Source organism: Photinus pyralis, unplaced genomic scaffold (genome assembly GCF_008802855.1).
Source record: "Photinus pyralis isolate 1611_PpyrPB1 unplaced genomic scaffold, Ppyr1.3 Ppyr1.4_LG7, whole genome shotgun sequence".
In the NCBI taxonomy this organism is placed as follows: domain Eukaryota; kingdom Metazoa; phylum Arthropoda; class Insecta; order Coleoptera; family Lampyridae; genus Photinus; species Photinus pyralis.
This window is the reverse complement of record NW_022170738.1, coordinates 19,897,364-19,918,657: the sequence shown is the minus strand read 5'-3', so window position 1 is coordinate 19,918,657 and position 21,294 is coordinate 19,897,364. Positions and strand designations below refer to the sequence as shown.

General features: G+C 37.3%; 2 protein-coding genes across 3 annotated transcripts; one reads left to right on the top strand and one right to left on the bottom strand.

Annotated features, from left to right (window-relative positions):
• Window positions 1–242: 242 nt before the first annotated feature.
• Window positions 243–16,086, top strand: LOC116176529 (calcium release-activated calcium channel protein 1-like). 2 transcript variants are annotated; one of them, XM_031495135.1, is made up of 3 exons: window positions 243–416; window positions 13,239–13,366; window positions 14,674–16,086. In XM_031495135.1, exons 2-3 carry the CDS (start codon window positions 13,262–13,264, stop codon window positions 15,331–15,333), a joined length of 765 nt encoding a protein of 254 aa, XP_031350995.1. In that variant the 5' UTR covers window positions 243–416; window positions 13,239–13,261; the 3' UTR covers window positions 15,334–16,086. The 2 variants fall into 2 exon arrangements, with proteins under 2 accessions (XP_031350995.1, XP_031350994.1); XM_031495134.1 differs by lacking the exon at window positions 243–416 and adding an exon at window positions 6,755–6,909.
• On the bottom strand, window positions 16,080–20,108 carry LOC116176530 (MORN repeat-containing protein 3-like). The gene is made up of 3 exons (XM_031495136.1): window positions 19,765–20,108; window positions 19,212–19,708; window positions 16,080–16,192 (listed from the first exon to the last, which is right to left on the bottom strand). Exons 1-3 carry the CDS (start codon window positions 19,907–19,909, stop codon window positions 16,100–16,102), a joined length of 735 nt encoding a protein of 244 aa, XP_031350996.1. The 5' UTR covers window positions 19,910–20,108; the 3' UTR covers window positions 16,080–16,099.
• Between the last annotated feature and the right edge of the window lie 1,186 nt (window positions 20,109–21,294).

The window sequence follows — 21,294 nt, the reverse complement described above, 5'->3', positions numbered from 1 at the left end:
TCATAATTGGCTTGACAAATCCAAAGAGATGCAGGGTACGAATTTATTTACCCAAAAACGTATCTAATTTTGTACGCACAATAAATTTAAAACCACTAGGTGTAGAAAAAGGTATTTCTTTTGAGACGCTTGGATTCATAGAGAACTACCGCGCGAGGTTGTGCTACTCAATGAAATCGTGTAGTTATAATGTTCTTAAATTGTAGAGGAGTGGGACTAGATAAATTAGCAACACAAATATTACCTACTGTCAACTAGTTGCGACGTGTACTACACTCGTGAATAGCATCCTATTAAATTTAATAATCTTTTAATTGTAAATGTAAACAATGTCGGTACACGTTGATCACCTGTGACAATATTAGATAACGGTTTTTATGGTCTACTTAAGAAAGTAAACATCGTTTTGCAAATAGGTAAGTTGAATACCGCTAAAAATTGAGTTTTTTGTAATATTTATTGTGTAAGTAGGAAGGTCACCAAATATTACATGGAGCAGATAATCAGACTTGTACTTGTGTTCACTTCCTAATAATTATCTATTTACTGATACCTGCTGGGTATTCTTATACTAGTTTTAGTTGTCGTAGGTTCGCACGCCCACAACTATAGATAATAAAATAAGTATCTTTAACTTTAGTTGGTATGCATGCTATGTCTATCATATTACCAGAAAACCTTGAAGAAATAATAACAATGATAAAGGTAATAGTTACGGTCGTCTATTAAAATGTCGGGTTGATTTACGTAAATGTCACACTTACCGTAGAAGGAATTCAAGCATGAATTTTACTGTTGCCGAATATACCTAAATGCGTATAGGTTTTTTTTAAAGTTTATATAGGATCTTGATACAGGATACAGACGTGTTTTCCAATTATGCAATAACACCATGAATAACACGAAGATTCTGTGGTACAAGGTACAAAATTCGTTTTTAAATAAAATATTCACCGACAAACTAATGCGACGCGAGGGCCGTGACAATTTCTGTTTCGAAGAGACGCTTCCGGAAGGTTTAAGTGCTTTTGGGTTCGTTTACCATGTAGATATTAGAGGGTATATGACCTTGATGATCACTTTGCTCAGTTATTGTGGACAGTCTAGGACATTTTGGCGCGGTCACTTTGGGGCCGTTATCTTGGGCCTTGGCACCTGGAAACTTTGGCGCGGGGACACCTTGGTACCCGGACACTTTGGCGCCGGGGCCCTTCGTCAAGGCGACATTTTGGTGCCGAAACTCTGCATTGCAGTGTTTACAGTGAGGTGGATATGAGAATTATTTCTACGCCTCTGGTTCCGAATGAAAATGTACAAAACCTTTACTTTCATAATAATAATGGAATTAACAGCCGTTGAAGAAAAAAGTGCCCTTCACTCTTCAGTTATTTGTTGATGTGCGCCTGTTTGTGTGTTGGGTAAATTTCATATCATTAATTGTATATCTTATGTATTATTATTATTATTATTATTATTATTATTGTCCTCCATTTCCGACCAAAAAACAAAACAAAAGATGTCTCTATTGACATTCGAGAACATAGGAAAGGAGTGAGCAATGTAGCTCTCCAGATTTGAAATTCTCGTGGTTTGACCCTGGAGACTGGAGAGTGAGAGAGTGCACATGCGCACTAAGTAACTCTCGTGTACAATTAATGTCCAAATTCGAGAATAGGGGCCTTTGATACATTTTTTGTAGACGCCTAAGTTTATATTTGATTTCTCCCCATGGAATTCAATTTTCAATTCAATTTTTATGTACTTACATTTGGAATTTTTTCAAGTTGTCCGAATTTTTAGTATTCAATTCTTTTTGTTTTCCAAGTCACCAGTAGGTGAAAGCTTTCGTACGTTTGTTGAGATTTTTGTAATTTTTCTACATTTTCTGAATGTCTAATTATGTTCGCTGAAAATGGTAACATCAAAATTAGACAACGGAGGAATATAAAAAATTGTAAAATGTAAATGTCAGAATTCAAAAGTTTCTTTGAAAGGATTTTTGAAGAATCTCCAGTTTTCAAAATGAGTATACGGGATCAGGTAAGAAAGTTACGGGACCTAACCTCATTTTTTAAATGGAACACCCTGTTTTTAATCTAAAAAGGTAGCATATTTAAATTCTTTTTTCAAAAATATTGCACTAAACAATTTTTTTGAATTTTTTGAATCATTTGGTCCTATTTTAATTTTTTAAATCACGTGAATATCCCTGTTGTTTTTTAAAAACAATTTAATATGCTATATTTTTTTATTAGAATATACATGGTGTTCCATTTAAAAAATGAAGTTAGGTCTGATTACCTTTTTTACTTGGCCCCGTATACTTATTTTGAAAACGGCAGATGATTCAACAATCATTATAAAAAAACTTGTAATAAATATTTTTCTGTATCGTTTTTAATTAAGAGAATATATATATGGTCACTATGAAATTGACAATTCTATTTTCCCCCAGATCTATAAAGCGAGCGAATATTTTCAAATTTAGATTTTACCATTTTAAGTATGGTCGAAAAAGAGCACACGACGCCTACTATTTTGATAGCAAGAACAATTACGGAGATATTATAGTGCCTAGTGCCGCAAATGTGACACCATGTACATTTTTGTAGACACTTAATTTTATTACTGCTTTTACAAGTGGAATTCAACTTTCAATTTTGTGTGTGCACTAAGTTTTTGAATACGCAGAATTTTCCTGGAAATTCTAAATTTTTTTGAATGTCATTGAAATTAAATTTTAAATTCTCTTCTAGTTTTCGTCTTTAATTTTAATATATTTTGCGATTTTTTTCATTTTTTAGTGTTCGTTTCCTATAGGTAGGTACTTTTTTTTTTAATTTGCCTGGTCTAAAAGTGTATTCGTATTCTATTGGTGACTGACGTTTTTTGAATGAAAATATGCACTTTACGACATTTAGGAATAGCCGATTTACACCGACGCGCATTTGATTTGATTTAGTGAATAGTGTTCCACTTTTGTAACGGGCCCTTCGTTACAAGAAACTAAACTTTGTTAATTTTAAGGGTTCAGTTAATTATTGTAACGTGATTTATAAATTCGAGTTCGATTTATATCAATATTTATTAAACAAAACTAAAACACTATAAAAACCGTACAATTTATATCGATTATTTATATCACACACACTTCGCAATATATATTTCCGCGCTCGATGTTTCGTCCGTACTCGTTCGGTAGTAGACTGCCGCGATGTTCGGTCCGCAACCATTTATACACGCAAGCAATGTAAGTCCAGAAAATTCGCGCAATTACCAGACACGCTGCAAACATCCCCACCATTGCGCGTCTAGAAAATTCCAGAGCGCCAAAGGCGACGTCATGTCTGGAGCGTTTCCGTTACATTATATTAATATCTATTGATTTTTATATGCGTACAGTTAGTCAAATCGGTTCAATAACTTCAATACCTCGCAAATCATTAAATTGTGATTATTTTAAGCAAAGGGCTGACCCCCTTTACACAGCCAACCACTGCTCAATCCGGCTGTAACCCAAGTATACAAGAATAGTAGTGGACATAGTTGTTAAAACACAGTCGCCAATCGTCTGCCTCGCTTCTATCAGTTCTACCAAACATATCCAGTGTTTCTTTTGCCGCTCCAGGTCGGGGAATGATTTTCCGGGCGCATTTACTTATGGAAAACTCCAGGATGAGATGCCCCAACCTTAGCAACATCCTGTGAATATGATTGTCGATACGAAGCACTCTATACATCATGTTAGTTATAAAAGCTGCCAACCGAAATCTGGTGGGATTGCAAAAGAGGGAAAGAGAGCGAAGATGAGACGGATGGAATTTCTGTCGGAATTTCTTGGAAGACCACATGTGTTTACCATTTCAAACACCTGCACTACAGTTTTTTTCCCTAGAAATGCGTGAAATGCAGAGAATGGGCGGTTTTCGGGAGATTTTTAGGGGTGTTAGGAGATCAAGTTACAGCGTCGCTTGGGGAGGTTAATAAATACAATGTAGAGAATGTGTTGAGGGTCTTTTTTTGTAACCGGCTTAAGTTTACAGTACGGCTGATCTTGAAATATTTTGTTATACCTTAATCATTGCTGTGTGCTTTTGTTTTTTATATCAGGTGAGGTATTTGCTTTATTCAATGAAGCTCTGAATGTGTTTAACTTAAATGCAGATCGTAACCCTTTACTTATGTACCTATTTACTGGATTTAATCACTTATACCTCTAATGTGTGACCTTTGTTGGTGGTGTTGGCAATTATGTTTCATTGTCGGTAAGGCTGTGTCCATTGTGTACATATTTGCATGTGTTCTGATATTAGTGTATAGTGCTTTTTAGTCACTCTTGATTATTTCATTGCACTCCATTTTATTTGTTTATTTGGCCTGTGAGTAATCAAGAGGGAAATGTGCTTGTTTAGAGGGGATCAAGTTATTCAAGTTTATACGGACCTTGGTGAACCAAACACTAACATTTGCACTCGTTCCGAAACCCAACAACTTTAGCCCACGTGTACAGGCACCCCACTGGGTCTGGGTAATCCTACCGCCCGGCGAGGCACATTTAATAACTCTTAGTTTTATCTGATGTACCTACCTATGTGTTGTAATACCTGGGGAATGGTTCGATTCCATTTTGGTTGCTCATAGCGTGTACATAGTATTTACCCCTGTTTGTGCTAAAGAGTTTTACTCTCGGGAGGGCTCAAAACTGCTGTACATTAGATGTTAGCTGTATGCTTTGTTCATTATAGGGCTACTCCGAATTAGGTTTTCCTGGAGTTTTCCCAATTCGTAAGGTAAATGCCGGAGTGGTATAGAACAACTTAACTGCAGGGGCGCCACTAAAAACCATTATGCGGATCACTCTGTAATCTAACTTCAACATAATCTTAATCAGCTATTGCTTTTGGTGTTCCTTACCCATAAAACGCCCTCAGTGCCTGCTGTGAACCCAGTTATTACACAACGTAGGCGTCCTATATGACGATCACGATCTTAGTGCACTCGGAGTGGCCACCGAGTGACAGATTCTCGCGGGAAATGTAAGCGAGAATATTCAAATAGGCAGCCATGTTAGATTGGCGTTCCCGCTACTACAGAATATGGTCAAATATTCCGGCGTGACTTCAAGTTGGCGTTAGATCGCCAAGATAATAGGAGGCTAAGATCATAACAAGGACCGGCGAGAGGACCGGACTGGTTTGTAAATTTCTACCGGGAAATAGGTACTTTTAGAAGAACACCTTATAGGTTTTTTTTCGGTAAGCCGTATAGGAGGCTTTTACTATTTTGTCAGCTGCATAGTGGCCGGCAGAAATGACTGTAGGGGAGGGGGGTTACAGTGGTGGTTAAGAATTGATACTAGGAAGGGGGCGGGGTCACTTTTTAACAATTGGAGCTCGGACATGGTTGTAGCGCTCCCAATTGTTACAAAACAGTTATTATTCGTGTCATAAGCTCATCAAATTACAAGAATGTATTGGTCGTATGTATAACATACGGGGGGTAATAGGAAATTATAATTCTTTAAATACAATAAAAGAAATAATAATAATAATATACGATAGGGGGATCCGGAAAATTAAAAAAAATAATTGGGAATAAAGTTTCAGCGCTCACAATTGACTATATTTTCGTTTTTGGTCGACGGTGTCGCGGTAATGATTAATTAAGCGCTGTGATTCTTTCGGTAGTTATTTGATTCAGGTATACATTCGAAATGAGATCAACCCGGGGGGGGGGGGAGTGCCTCTCTGCGGGCACCCATAGTTAGCTGGAAAATAAAAACTGCATAATTGATCAAATAAAAACATTTATGTTTTTAAGGTAACATTTATAGATGTTTTAAACAAGAAGAAAACAAAAGAAACATTGATAGAGCAAATCCCACTGTAAATCCTTTTTTCTAAATACTTACCATTCAAAATTCAAAAATCCTGCGATTTTGGGGACATTCCAGTTAAAAATATAGACAGGAATCCGTGTAACCAATGTCCATATAATCATAAGCTTCTTTCTACTATAATAATAGCAAAGTTTACTTATTAATACTATGCGATCAAAAATGAGTTGCTGTCGAGTCAACTTTTGAATTTTTGTTTACACAGGAAATCGTACTCCTAAAGGTGTCTCGACAGCAACTCATTTTTGATCGCCCGTTGATATTAAGCATTGTATTAGTAACCGCCGGTGACCAGCCCCCCCCCCCCCCCCCCCCCCCCCAAATCTCCCGGTGCCCCTCCGGTTCAGTCCGGTCCTGGAAAACTCAACTTTCAAGGGAATAGGCAACAAATCATTTGCAGTGTGCTAGTTGGTTTGCTATTAAAGTATAAACATTCCTTCGCCGATGGTTAACTTCATATTCGAAATGTTAAAAAAATCAGTTTTGAAAATACGAAATAAGTAGGTAGTCAACACAAACAAACACTGATTCCACTAAAAAGGGAAAATACCCATTCTATTCGTATTCCTACCGTACAGAGCACGCTTCAGTGATAATACCTATCGCTTGATAAATAAATACAAGCGCGTGCGTCAATTTTAATAACAATAATTTCACAAAACAAATTAATTACATAATCGTAATTAATTGAAGAATAATATTGGATTACGAAGTATACATCACTACCATTAAAATTAAAACCATATGATGAACTTGACACCAAACAAAATAATTAAACATGTGGAAGAGGACGCGAAAAGACGAGAGTACGTCGTGACCGTTCCCCCTTCAACGAACTCTTACGATCTCTCATTGTGTCAGCGCACGATCGGTTTTAATCTTGTATCGTTGTTCAGTTGGGCTCTATGTCCTTCGCAGTGTTCTATTTCTATACAAAAATAAAATTCTCATAAACGACAATTTGATTATTTAAACATTTGTGCGACGCCGAAACGAACGCATCAATTAAAATGGTAGGTAAAGATTGATGTTTTTCGGTTAACTTGTGTTTACATTTCATAACCTTTAAAGCGAAATCTTGGCATCTCGACCGGCCAGTTCAATTATTTTCCCACCGACTAATGTACAGTTGACAATACTTGTTTACTGTGGAGTTTAATTTAATTTTTTTGCAGTTATTGTTTAGTTGTCAATTACGTCAGTAAAAATTATCCTTTTAAGCATTGAACGACTATTCTTAGTTGAGTCATTGTAAAGTATTTAAACAATGGTTGAGTAGAGCTAGAGGGTGTTTTTTGCTATGGGAAGTAGGCCGATCAGGTACTTTTACTAACCAACTGTAGGGTGCGCGACTTTATTCTCTATGTCTTCCCAATCACAAGCACTTAACAGGTGGTAATGATGTCTACTTAGTTTATATCCGTTGAGAATTGCCTTGGCTACATAAAACTCTTTGTATTGAATCAGACGGTGTGAAATTCATTCATTGCCGTACGCTAGAATTTCAATCAATACAGTAACGCTTGATAGTATATATATATTCATCAATCTTTATTATTTTGCTTATTAAATGTAGATAAAAAAATGTGTATTGATATGCTTGGACGGTTACCAAAAAAAACTTCCCAAGAAAGACAGTTTTACGTCCATGTGGGATGCGTCTCGCTTTCAATGTAAACTGTATTATCTTATTTGTTGTACATATTTTTTTTACTAAGATTTTGAAAAAGATATAATTAGTTTGAAAACATCGTCAGTCATTATAGCTAATTGCCGAGATAATTGGAATGCACATAAATTTGAGTTTTTTTAATTGGTTTACCATTGTGTGAAGTTGGCTCGCTTCGACTGTCCGTTGTGGGGTCAATATGGGGGCTTATATCTCGAAAACGGGACTCGCAAAGGGAATGTGTTGGGTCGAAAAAAAATGTATAAATAATTCACTTACGAAATCTATTCCTTGCGTGTCTATGATACGGGATACTAATGCGAATTAATAGATGTCTCAAAAGCTGTTCATAGAGACCATTGTGCCTATTTCATCTAAAATATTTACAGTTTTGTATACGACTCGCGATTACATATCAGTGGATCTATGCCAAATATTGAGTATAAGAGACTATAAACCGAATTATTAATTAAGCTTTGTAAAAGTGTTTTGTAAATAATATGCGTTACGGTCTTGGAAGTAGTTTACGGACTAACACTAAGTGAGTCTGAGTCTATTAAAGTCCAAAAAATAACTATTGACTCAATGTGAGTTATTATCGCACTTTTAATAGGAGCGTAAATTTGAATTGTGGAAGCGTACTATAAATCGCAAAATTTAGCGCTGCCCTTGGGAGCCACACTACAGTTTTATGCCTAACGTGAAAATTATAGCGGTCTAAGGGGAGTAACTTGAGCGCATTTTCCATAACACAGATCGATACTTCCCGAAAGGCTATGTGGATACAAGCAAGACACAAACCAAACAGTTGATCATGCACAGTCTGATTTATACCTACTATCTAATATTTAGGCGTGACCTAAAATCGCGCGGTCATCATTCGCTATAAACAGTGTGACTAAAGCCACGAAATATAGAAAGTACCGCAATCATCCGCCATTTTTGGGCAAATTTGCTGCCAACTTAAAAAAATTGACAAATAAAATCTGAATAGCTGTCATTTTTTATAACCTAACTTCATAGTACTGTCATGCTTTATAAAAATATATACAGATATCTCCAAACAGGTGGAACAATCCCTAACATTAAAGTTACTAGAATCTGGTAACTTCCGCCATTTTTGGGCAAAAATCATGCGTTCTCTCTCTAACACAGGAGCCCAATGGATTGCGGTACTTTCTATATTTAGTGACTTTAAGTGTGACGTCACGTAACATCGCGCGTTTGCCATTCGTCGTAAACGCTGTGACGTCACGCAACATCGCATCTTTCCCTAGCAGGTCAGCAACCAGCAGCGCTCTTTAGCCTACACCTCCAGAGTTATTTATTAGCCTGGATAATTTTTACTCTTCAGCGTTTCTCGGCCTGAAGCCCAAGCCCTCTGGGGCCAAGCAAATGCCGCCATTGACCCCAAAGAAGGAACGTCGACATCGCCAGAGCATCATACGAGAGATTTTCAACAGACCAATTGTTCCCACGTGCTTGAGCTCGCTACCGCCAGCACTCGTCAGGGTGCACCAGATCATCCGCTGGGTGCAGATTCCGATAGCTGACGTGTCAGTAGCCTACCGGTACATTAATCCAATATCGGTGTCTCCCCATAATTTTATTGTTCGTATAGTTGAGGTTCTCCTTCTATCTGGTCCATGAGTTCATCTAGGGTAGAGAGACTTAACTCCTCAGCATGTGGGATGCTGACGATGTACCAGGCAGGGCTACAAAATCTGTGTTTCAGATAGACGCTCTTTTATACCCATATTCAGCGCCATGTTTCACAGCTGCTCCAAGATTGTTGTATTGAGAGACATATTATTCCACAGTAATGACATGGTCCCTTTTTTTCTGACTTGTAGTGTACTTAAGCCCCAGATTCTACGCTAACTTTACACTACAAGAACACGGAAATAAAGTCATCCCGGCAACGTTTAAAAATGGCCACCCGAATGACTATTCCCTCCAAAACTAAACAAGATTCCGCTTCAATTTGAAAAGTGGCTCGTGATCAAACATCTAAGGCAGGGCCCCCTTACGTTAGTTGTAGACAACGCTTTGACCTGAAGCACAGTAGGGAAGGAACTTTAAATAAAACACTGAAATTGTGAAAAGTTTGTTTAATAATGATCGTAATTATTAAGATTGTGAAAGCCCGGAAATTTAGTTTATGTACATTAATATAAACAAAGCAAGCAAATCCAAAAGGTGTCGTACTTTCGCAAAAGTAACTGCTAAGGGTAAAAAGAGTACGACGTAAGAAAAACCTCGCAGTTTGATTAATACAGTCCAAAAGTTAATTAACAAAATATTTTGTAAAAGTTTAAACAGTAGCAGATAGTTAATGCATATGCACAATGTTGGTTACACTCAAGGTTAAAAGCAAGTTTTTGGGAACAATGGGTCAGGTAGGAGTAAATTCTGAGAAAGGGTTAAGAGCACAGTATGTGACTCATCTTTGGTGCAATAAAGTCCTTTTGTTAAAAGCTAGTTGGAATATTACATGGCCTTGTAGACAAATTTAACTAAAAACAAGTATGTGGAAATTACTGAATCGTCACTCATTTATCGCACATAGATTCTAAACTGAGAGCTTTGATTAGCGTAATCCCGCTCCGGCAAGATGGGTAGCCCGCACTTGGTTTCGAGGTTTCTAGCCTACAGTTGAATGTCGAAGACAATCACGGAATTAAGTGTCGTTCTTCAAATGGTTACAGTTTTTACCACCCCGTGAGAAAATTGTTAGTAACAAATAACAAGTCAGTACATACATCAAACAAAACTGTAATTTCCACATATTAAAATCAAATGATCAAAACTTATATGAATGTTACTTCAGGGACAAGACCAAGTAATCAACATCAATAAACATAAATTAGGCAAGCATTACACCAAAAACGTAAACAATAGCATAACGGTATTCGGTATAACACATGCGATTCTGCATTACGGTTAAACCAAGTAAATTTCAAAAACAGAGATTGAAACACACAAAAAATATAAAATGTGGCATACAAAACACAAACACGATATAAAGAAATGCAAAGATTACTACCTGCATTAAATAACAAAATTAACAACAAACATTTATGGAGCGACGCCTTCACGAGCACGACCGCCATTTAAGACAAGATCATCAACGTAACCCCCGTTCGTGCGTTCCAGATGGTGCAAATCGCTTTCCCCTCCAAAATTGCGTGGTTGCCAACTCTCAGAAATGTATGTATCGTCGTAAGTTGTATATACAGGGTGGAACCTCTCAGACTTCTTCTTCCTTTCTGCCACAAGGAGCTCTTCAGTTATTTTGCCTCCGCAGAGGCAACAGTGTTTGCGATTTCACACGAGCAACACTGTGTCGACACGTGGAACTACATCGCGCACTCAGTTCCAGCACAGATCTACACATACACAGATTGCTAACCTTATGCATTTTTTGGGAAACAAATTTAGATATACTTAAAAGCGCCCTCTATTGCGGAGCAGTAGAAACATGTACCGTTTAAAACTGTAATATGACGCTTATGGATTTATGCATTAGATGTCGCTGCAAAAAATTTAAAGCGGTAAAATGTGCATATAATCCAGTTTAATTGTATTTTTACCAGGAAAGTTGTGGGGTAGTTTTGATTTCTTTTATTCTATATGTTTTTTGGGGTGCCGAATCCGAATCCGAGGTTTGCTAACAAAATTTCATGACGCAACATTGAAAAAAATACAAAAAAGTTGAAAAGGATATTTTTTAGCAGTTTTGTGCTTACAACTGGAAAACTATCAACTTTTCGAAAATAACCTCCCTATCTTATATCTTATCGACGTGGTAAAGAGTGTAACGTTAATGATGGCAGAGATATACATAGTTTGTAAGTATGCCTTTGCGGTTAGCAATCTGTCAAGACCTTTAAAGCCGCAAATAGTTTCCGCCAACTTCAAAAAACCTTCACGATTCTTTAAGAACCTGCCCTATGTTCGTGTGTATCTGTGACCACAGGGACCCGCTTTTAATAACTCCCTTACGACGAATGAGTAGCTCCAGTGTTAAATTAAACAATTATGGCTCAACGTACCTCCTATCATATCATACCACTGTAATAATACGAATATTAAGGAATTCGAATTGTGCAAACTTTAGCGCTTTAATTTTGTTTCAGCGACATCTAACGCATAAATCCATAAGCGTCATATTACAGTTTTAAACGATACATGTTTATACTGCTCCGCAATAGAGGGCGCTTTTAAGTATACCTAAATTTGTTTCCCAAAAAATGCATAAGGTTAGGTTAGCAATCTGTGTATGTGTAGATTCTGTGGTTCCAGGAACCTCTGCTAGTGTCGCTCGAGTGACGTTTAAAATTAAGTTAAAGTTGCGAAGTCCGAAAAAAATATTGAAAAGCTGTATCTCGGAAATTTGAATTTATGGACTTGAGGTCTCATATCGCAGCAAATTCAGTATATTTTAAAAAGTGCCGCGAACGTATTATCGAAAACGTTCTTTTATGGTTAAAATCTGACAAAAAGTGGAAAAGTTTTTTTGACAAAGTTGCGCTCGGCGCTCGAGGTCACCAACTTGCATAATTGGACCAACATCATAAACGAACCAGCAAAAATCAGAATTACCGGATTTGATGCAAGGTACCTCCCCTTTCAGGTGACAAGATGAGTTATTTGTGCTTGTGCTCATGGGCGTAGCCAGGGTGGGGCAGGGTGGGGCGCTTGCCCCACCCTGGCTTCATACATAATTTATTAAATACGTACACCGAAAGATACCAAGTATTAATATATAGTATTAATATATATTTTAGTATTAATATAGAGTATTCAAGTTCCAATTTTATATTAAAACTGTAGGATTTTACTTTTCAAATTTGGCGTACATTTCGAATCTGGCCCAAACAATTCGGTTGGTCACACTGGCATCGCTAGCTGTCTCGATGTAGAGGTCGCAGTTCGCTCCATTCTCGCACAAGGGCATCGCCAAGGGGGGCAGCGGCAGGGAGGGGCAGCTTCCCCCCCTAGAGATTCTAAAAAAGTTGACAAATGTAAAGCAACAAATTACAAAAGTCCATCTAATTTGGAAAAAAGACTCTCAAAGTCTATAAAATTTGGGAGCGCTAACAATGTATATTAATGACCTTATGATGTTATTAAGGATTGATTTGGGGTCAAATTACAACAAGAATAGTAACTGTTTTGTAACAATTTGGAGCACTAAAACGGTGTCTCCGAGCTCCAATTTCGCAAAATTTGCCCGGGGGAGTGCCCCCGGACCCCCCCTTCCTGGGGGTACTCCGTACCCCCCAGACCCCCCGGTCGCTACTATGCGCCATAGTTTTCCATATCAACTTGCCCCTCCCTGGGCCATCGCCTGGCTACGCCCATGCTTGTGCTTGCACTTATTTGCTGGCCTTTTTCCTCTCAGAAAAAAGATCAGTACTGTATTCTCCATCTTTGTGTGAAAAAGGAGTCAGTTTTACATTCGCCGCCAAATGATAATGTAGACACGAAATACAGCAGCTAGGTATAATACTATAATTCCACGGATGTTCTTAATTTAAATTTCTGCGCCGTTTCCTACAATAACTGCTTGCGTTTCTTACTTGAAATGTTCACACAATCACTTATATTGTGAACTTCAGGTTAATACGAAATCTAGTTTATGTCTAATTAGCATTCTCTTTGTTTAAGGGGGGAGAAAGGAGCATCCACTCATGTCTCTGTGGTCCACGGCTACGCCGGGCCTAGAATTAGGCAAGGGAAGTGAGAGTAGTACGACAGCACATGCTCGCAATTGTGCCCTGGGTAGTAACTTCAAGGTAAGTGTGAAAATTTAATTTTCGTGTACTGGCCAACTCGTCGCCAAATAAGTAAGGAAGACAATTAGAGCCCAATACCATGCAGTATAAAAAGTATACCATATCATAAAACCATTTTTCCCAGGTTTATAAAAAAATAGTATCTACGTACACTGTGCTTCTCAACCATACGCAATTAGACCTATTTGAATAAATTTTTTCCTGTCTGGGAGAGGTTTGAACTTTTGGGCACTGACTTTTTTGTCATATGACTGTCATCTATAATGGGCACTGTGTCCAAGATAAGTATCGTCAAATTAGAGAAAAGTTGTTGTAGTTATTATCGTGCTTAAAAAAAAACAGAAAATCCGGATTACTTCCGAAGATATGCCAGAAAAACCGAAATTTGCCGATTTCGTTTTTATTCTTTTTCTGGCGTTATTTGAGCAAATACAGAAAAATAAAAATACTTTTTCATTGCCACTTTTTGGACCCTGGCACCATTGAGCGATTTTCAATATAACGTTTCGGTTCGGAGAAGTCAACTTTATTCTCGACTTTATTTTTGTATATGGTCTATACAAAAGTGCATACTGTATTGAATAACATTTTTTATTACAAAATTCAAGGATATAGGGCACACACAAAAAACAAAAGTTGGAAACTGTTGGTTTCAACAGGATGGTGCACCCGCGCACAACGCTCTAATCCATGTGCGGGGTGGGTGGGGAACCATCCTTTTGAAAACCAACAATTTCCAACTTTTGTTTTTGTGTGTGTGGCGTGTATCGTTGCATTATAATAAAAAATGGTATTCAATACAGTATGTATTTTTTTTATATTTACTTATATAAAAAATAAAGTTGATGGTTTCTTCAAAACGAAAGGTTGTATTGAACATTTCTCAAAGATGTCTTGTGTTTTTTATTTTTTTGTATCTGTTCAATAACATCAGAAAAAATAAAATCGAAATCGGCAAATTTAGGTTTATCTGGCATATCCTCGGAAGTAATCGGAATATTCCGGTTTTCTTGACAGCATAATGATGATTCATTAATTGCGCATCTTTTCTCTAACTCCTCTATGGTTTCCGAGATCTCCATGATAGCCATTCCTTATCTTGGACACAGTGTATATAGGTGCGTCTAAACGGGTATAGTAGGAGTCATTTTTTGTATTTATATTTTGATATTAACAAACGAAGTATAATATTTAAACTTCAATTAAAGTAAGTTTGAAAGGTACTATATTTCGAAATGTATAAGTATTTGTAACGTGCACGTTAAGTCCAATTAAAACTTGAATGTTGAACGCTTTACAAATTTCAGCCTAAAATGTCTCATTTGGGCGAGGAACTTCACACTCCTCGCTACCTGTCGTGGCGCAAGCTGCAGCTGAGCAGAGCGAAACTGAAAGCCTCCAGCAAAACTTCGGCGCTTCTGTCCGGTTTCGCAATGGTAGCGATGGTAGAGGTGCAATTACAAACGCCCACCACCATTCCATCCGCGGTGTTAGTGACTTTCGCGGTGATTACGACTCTTTTAGTAGCGGTGCACATGCTAGCCCTAATGATAAGTACGTGCATTCTTCCGAACATTGAAGCTATTTGTACCATGGACGCCATACATTTGGTGGAGGAGTCGCCCCACGAAAAACTACATTGGTATATCGAAACGGCGTGGGCGTTTTCAACACTGTTAGGCTTACTGCTTTTCCTTGCCGAAATCGCGGTACTTTGCTGGGTGAAGTTTTACGATATCGATAAAACGGCCGCTTGGTCCGCTTGTATAATACTTATACCTGTCCTTTTTGTTTTTTTGGCGTTCGCCGTTCATTTTTATCGATCGTTGGTGTCCCACAAGTATAAGATGACTGTATCGGGAATTCGTGAGTTAGAAATGCTAAAGGAGCAGATTGAATTGGGTGATGCCGACCATAATCGAGGTAACGGTATGAATGATGTATTATCAGCAGTACGTATTGTGTGACACTAACGATCAAAATCTGTGCAAAACTTCGAAGACTGTTCTTGCATATTTTGCTAGGAATATATGTTTTTGGTGGTATACATTTTTTATAGAATGCAGAATTTGGATTTCTCTTTACATTTCTCAAGACTGCTGTGAAATTAGATATTTTTACTAACTCACTGAACTATAAGTTAGTGCATATAAGGTTGAGATATTCATAGGGACATCTGTACTAGTCATTTGCAATGGGTCATTCGTGTCTTCAGAACGTGCCGATCTGTTATGTTGGGATCAAATAGCCAAAAAGTTTTGAAGAACATTGATCATTTTTCCTGTAATAATATTTCATACATTCCTGATTAACTTACCTGTCATTTTATCAAGTTGTTGCTCATGTTAGTATGTTGTAAGGTAGGATTATGGGAATTAATCAACATGAACACAGTTAGGAGAGACTACTAATTTTTCTTTTGTTTTTTTCTCTCCAGTGATTCTTTTAGTCTTACCAAATAAATATGCGTTAAGTTAGCCTGTAAATTAATCATGTACTTACACATTAGTATGTTATGTTACGTACCTAAATTAGTTAATTCCATTAATAATTGTAATCGCATACCGGTCGCCTAATTAAGATACGCAAAAGATATACTTTACGCAGATCTAAATTAGGCAGTCTGTAATTGTGGTACCTGTGTGATAAATGCCTTAAGACAATACTTTTAAAATATATCTTGTACAGGTTATTCAAATAAACGATGCTGTTTTTATTTATTTATTTCTATATTTATTTACAGATTTGTTCACAGGTTACGGAATGTCCACATGTATTCTCATCTGCGGCAGACAGTTTTCTTCCATCAAGATCTTGTAACATTATCTATAAGTTATAAGATACATTTTAATTATTAAGGTAAGTAACATTTGTAACATCGTGCTCAGTGCTGTATTACAACTCGTACAACTGTGGCGTAGCATACACTCAGACAAAAAAATAGCAAATCTTCCAAAGTGCATTTGAAATTCGGGACTTCTAACCAAAGATTATCGGACAATATACCTATTCGCGGAACAAACAAATTGCAGGATATAGAGAGCACAATTCCATCGAGTTAACCGAGGCTCCTCAAGCTAAGACAAAAAAACTAATATATGGAGTTCAAGAGCTCGAGACTAGAAAGAAACAGATACAGGGAAGAATTGGACCTGTATTAGGTGCTTTGTCCACGGTACACATGGCAAATACAGCGCAACATCATACTACACCTTCTCACTTATGAGTACATAAATAAATACTTAATAAGATAATATAAAAACAAACCCGCCTGTACAGGGCGGTTCAAATTCGTGGCTCGCCTTTGGGATCTCCGTAATGGTGGTGGTAACCGTCCATTTCCGACCGTATAAGCAAATGAAAATGAAATTTGTTTTTATTTTTCGGGTGATCTCAGTTATTTTCAAAGATTATTCCAAAATTTCAAATGCATTTTCACAAAAAGGGGCGGCTTTGACTCCAATTAACCCAGACTGTATATCCCACCGTTACGGAGATCTTTATAGTGAGCCACGTATTTGAACCACCCTGTACATTATAAACAAACAATGCCTATAATATCGGTACACAAAAGAAACAAATATCAAAATCTAATGTAAATAATAACCGATATAATAACAAACTGATGTGACATGAAATGTAAAGAAGAAATAAACATTCAGGAACCGTTATGCTATAACGATACTCGAGCTATCGAAAAACACTCGTTCAAAGAGTTGACTTTTCTGTCAAGCTTTATGCCCAAATCCTTGCATCCGATAGCTGCACAGAACGGTCAAATTCGATGACAATGATTACCTACTGTATACAAAGCGTTGCGTTTTTTCCCATAGTGCTGTTCTTTCCGCTTTTAAAGTATATTGCCTACAAAACAACTTTATTCGAGAGAACACCCCCTCCCCCCCCGACTGTTGCCCAAGCTTCATATCCAAAAGCCCTGTCCCCGGAAACTGCGCAGATTGATCAAAGTCGAAGTCTTATCACTGTTGCCTGACTTTTCAAATACGTGTGAAAGCTTAAGGCGTCAAGAAGTTATGGGGTAAGACGAAATTCGCTAGAATTACGCGATGTCCGTCAAGGGTCACGTTCATCGTTATCAAGCTTTCTAAGCAGCGTGTGTCAATTGTTGTTTCAGCGGGATCCATTCCACGCGGAGTTGAGTTATTTGTGTCAAGAATTCTGATTGGACGAAGAATTAGTCTTTATTGGTGGAAAGACTTGAGCGTCCTAGAATGGGTGTAAAGTAAAGTAGTGGGAATTCGGGTGTTCGACGAGAGCCGTCGTAAGGCAATTAATAAATAATAAATATGCTTTATTATGCAGCATAATCTCAGGGCGAGGTTCAGCAAATTAGTATCAAGAGCAGCAAATTAGTATTAAGACCGCGCGAAGTTAAATCAATCATCCGTAGATAATCGTATTCTTTCATTTTGTGTTAGAAAAACTCGCATGAACTCGTAGTAGCCCTTAGCAGGGTTGGATTTACGTATGGGCCCAGGGCGGCAGAATTCAGGGGCGGCAAACTTTGGTTATGTGAAAAAAATTACTTGTAGGTAATAAATTTGTAAACATAACAATTTGTGTATTGGCATTGTTTAAACAATCATTCACTTAATATATTCCATTTATTTCGTAGTCGTAGTCCTAACATAATGAAATATAATATGGTATGTTCCGGGACGCGACAGTATTTGTACGCAAGTACCTAGTCAGCCGATAGTTCTAGCTCTGGGGCTTGAAGGTATCGTTTGAAGTTGCCGAGTCCGCCAGCGCCGTCAGGCCAGGTTACCGCCCCTCACCCCTCTATCTGATCTGAATATATCTTTTTTTGTTGATTGTTCTTAATCCAACAGAAATTTTTCGACTTCCTTTCATGATTTTTTGGCATTTGACATTTCATATTTTATGGTAAAAACAATAACTGCAATTATAAGAAGCGAGGTACTTGCATAGTAGTTTTGTGAGCTTCCAGTAAATAAAGTTAAGTGGGTTTAAATCAAACGCGAAAAAGGTTGTGAATTACAGTTTAAAAGGGGTATTTTTCGGTTTAAAAACTATCACCATAAATACGAACAATCGTGGAAATGTTTACCCATAAAGATAACAACGCTCTGTCCTTAAATAAAGTTTTTTTATGTCTTACTAACCTATCATAGCACATTTTATATCTGTGATACTGTAATGCCCTAGGGCATTAAGTATCACCATAATAACTCATTTATACTAAATGACAAAACAAATAAATATTTGCAGGTCATTGAAAATTAGAAACGTCAATTATTATGAATTGTCAATACCTACTAAATCACAAGATTGGCCTTGTTTTGAATAGTTTCTGGAACTTCTTCCTCATTCACGATGAATTGAATTATTTAAAATTACGTGTGACGTTTGGATGGTTTCAATCACATTAACAAATTCAAATCACGCATACCTGATCAAACGTAATGAATTATTTTGTAAACGAATATTTACTTTGACGAAGAAAACTATTTGTAAGACATAACATTTTGTATGTACCACGGGCATAAACTGATGTTTATACTCTCGGGCGACTAAAAAGCGCTTGGGCCTATTAACTCGTCGCCCACGAGAATATAAGCATCACTATTATGCCCTGAATACATAAATAACTATTACGAGACAGGGAAACTATTACGATAAATGCAAATAATAGCATAAAAAAATCATCGTAATATTCTAATGGTGAATTATGAATAGACTAAAAATTCGTGACGTAGTTCTAGGCCCATCTGCAGCGGTCGATTATCCGCACATAACTTTTTTTTTACATTGACGCTTACCGTCGGATTACATAATTTGGCGTAATCGTGTATATATTTACCTCTGGAATTGGATATGGAGTTGGTATCGAAGAACATTGACGGTAAGGAATGTCAACCAAATCGCTATTAACACAAATGTCCATCTCCCAAGTACCTTCTTGCATTTGGCCCGTTGCCAAATGGAAAAATCTTCCCTTGCCATGTTTCAAGTCTAAGTACCAAGATCCTTCATATCGATTACCATCAGGTCGAACCCACATTCCTGCGCCCTGTCTGAAATCGTTCCTCCAATCGCCAATGTAATAACCGCCATCAGGATACCACATTTGCCCATGACCGTGGCGTTTACTTCTCTTAAGGTGCCCCAAATAGTATCCTTCGTCACTATAATGCTTCTGGCCAAATCCACATTGGAAACCCTTTCGCCACTCCCCTTGATATTCCAGAATAAATATGTTTCCTTTGGGCCAACAAAGAACGCCGAAACCGTCTCGTAGATCATTCTTCCAATAACCTTCGTACAGCCTTCGGGTGCGTGTTAAACAAACGCCCGTTCCTGAAAAATAAATTATGAACGATCACATATTCTTCATCCGTAATGAGAAAAAACACCTTCTTTGACATTATCCTTCCACTCTCCAATGTACCTGTCGTTCCAAATGTTGTAAACAGATTTTCGCAGACCATTCTTGTTTGAAAGATGTATTAATTTCGCGCTCTTTGATTGCAATTTACTTTTATCCTTTAAAAATGGCATTCCAATTTGAATCAATTAGATGTATGTAAGTACTCTAATTCGTCCTATTTAATAAAAATTATTTATCTGTCCAATAAAATTGGAATAGGTGCTCAACATGTTGTAAACGAGATAATCGCGCTTTCCCGGCACTACTGAAAATGGTATCGTGACACTCGCGATTCGTTAATTGTCACTCACTTGACGTTTAATTTGTGAGGAAATGGCTTTCTCGGATAACGATCGTGAATTAGAACGTTAGATAGGTAGGGTGCCTACCTATACAGTCTAATCAATATTCCATTTACGAAATGTTTCAATTGCTTAGATCACGAACATTCTTCTCTGATAGCCATACGAGGTTTGATCGAATAAACCGATGCAAAACGTATGATTGCATTTTTTATTGAGGCCGGAGGGGGAGAGGCTCATAAATTGTTAACATTTTTATCGAAAAGGAATTACCTAAAAGATTCATGAGAATTTCAATCATAGGTAAATTGTTAACATTTTTATCGAAAAGGAATTACCTAAAAGATTCATGAGAATTTCAATCATAGGTGTATTTTTTTGTTGAATTTGTAGGAAAAAGCAGTTACTCTTCTCTTTACGGATGCAATTGGTGGGTAGGTGGGTACTAGAAATGTACTTCCACTGACATCTACATCGGAAAACAGCTTTGAATATAAAATTAATTCAAAGCATTTTTTACGAAATATGAAATAACTCTAATTACGGATATGAAAAAACAATTTATCTCAGAATCTTTTCTTTATCCACTTCCGCCAACATAACATGCAGCAATTACTTTTCACCGATCATCTTCCTTCGTAAAAACATATTAATGTTAATGACAACATACTGACAATGTACCTCCCTCTTGGTGATCGGTTATTACTAGATATCGTCATGTCATCATAAGATATCGCACTTACAATCTTTTTGCTCCTTTTGGGGGTACCACCTCGAAATTATATTCATTATCTGCAAGGAAGAAAGCCACCTCCCGTACTCTTGGCGACTTAACCGCTTCGTTAATTCAGATGAGCATGAGTGTGAATCCATTTATATCCGACGTGAGAGGAGAACTTTGAAGTTGACTTTGTCAATGGCTTTGTGAATTAACTGCGTTTTCGTAGAGCTTTGCATAAACTATGGAACCCACCGTATGCTTCACATATTGCATAATCAGACTTGAACCGTTTGAATTCAGGAGGGCGCTCTCGGTCAATTATCTACAATCAGACAAAAACACAAAACAAAACCGGAGTGATAGCGTGGCATATACCTAAAGTGCTAGAAAAAATTTAACGTTTGTCATGTCGAGTAACTCGAACACGAAAATCATAACTAATATTCAATGGAAATTGGATAGCAATAATGTAATTTACGTTAGATGTAGATAA

Coding starts and splice junctions, on each gene's coding strand:
- LOC116176529 (XM_031495135.1), top strand. CDS start 13,262: ATGTCTCTGTGGTCCACGGCTACGCCGGGCCTAGAATTAGGCAAGGGA. Junction 13,367..14,673: donor CCCTGGGTAGTAACTTCAAG/GTAAGTGTGAAA, acceptor TACAAATTTCAG/CCTAAAATGTCTCATTTGGG.
- LOC116176530 (XM_031495136.1), bottom strand. CDS start 19,909: ATGCCATTTTTAAAGGATAAAAGTAAATTGCAATCAAAGAGCGCGAAA. Junction 19,709..19,764: donor GAAGGATAATGTCAAAGAAG/GTGTTTTTTCTC, acceptor TTTATTTTTCAG/GAACGGGCGTTTGTTTAACA. Junction 16,193..19,211: donor CTCCATATCCAATTCCAGAG/GTAAATATATAC, acceptor TATAACTTATAG/ATAATGTTACAAGATCTTGA.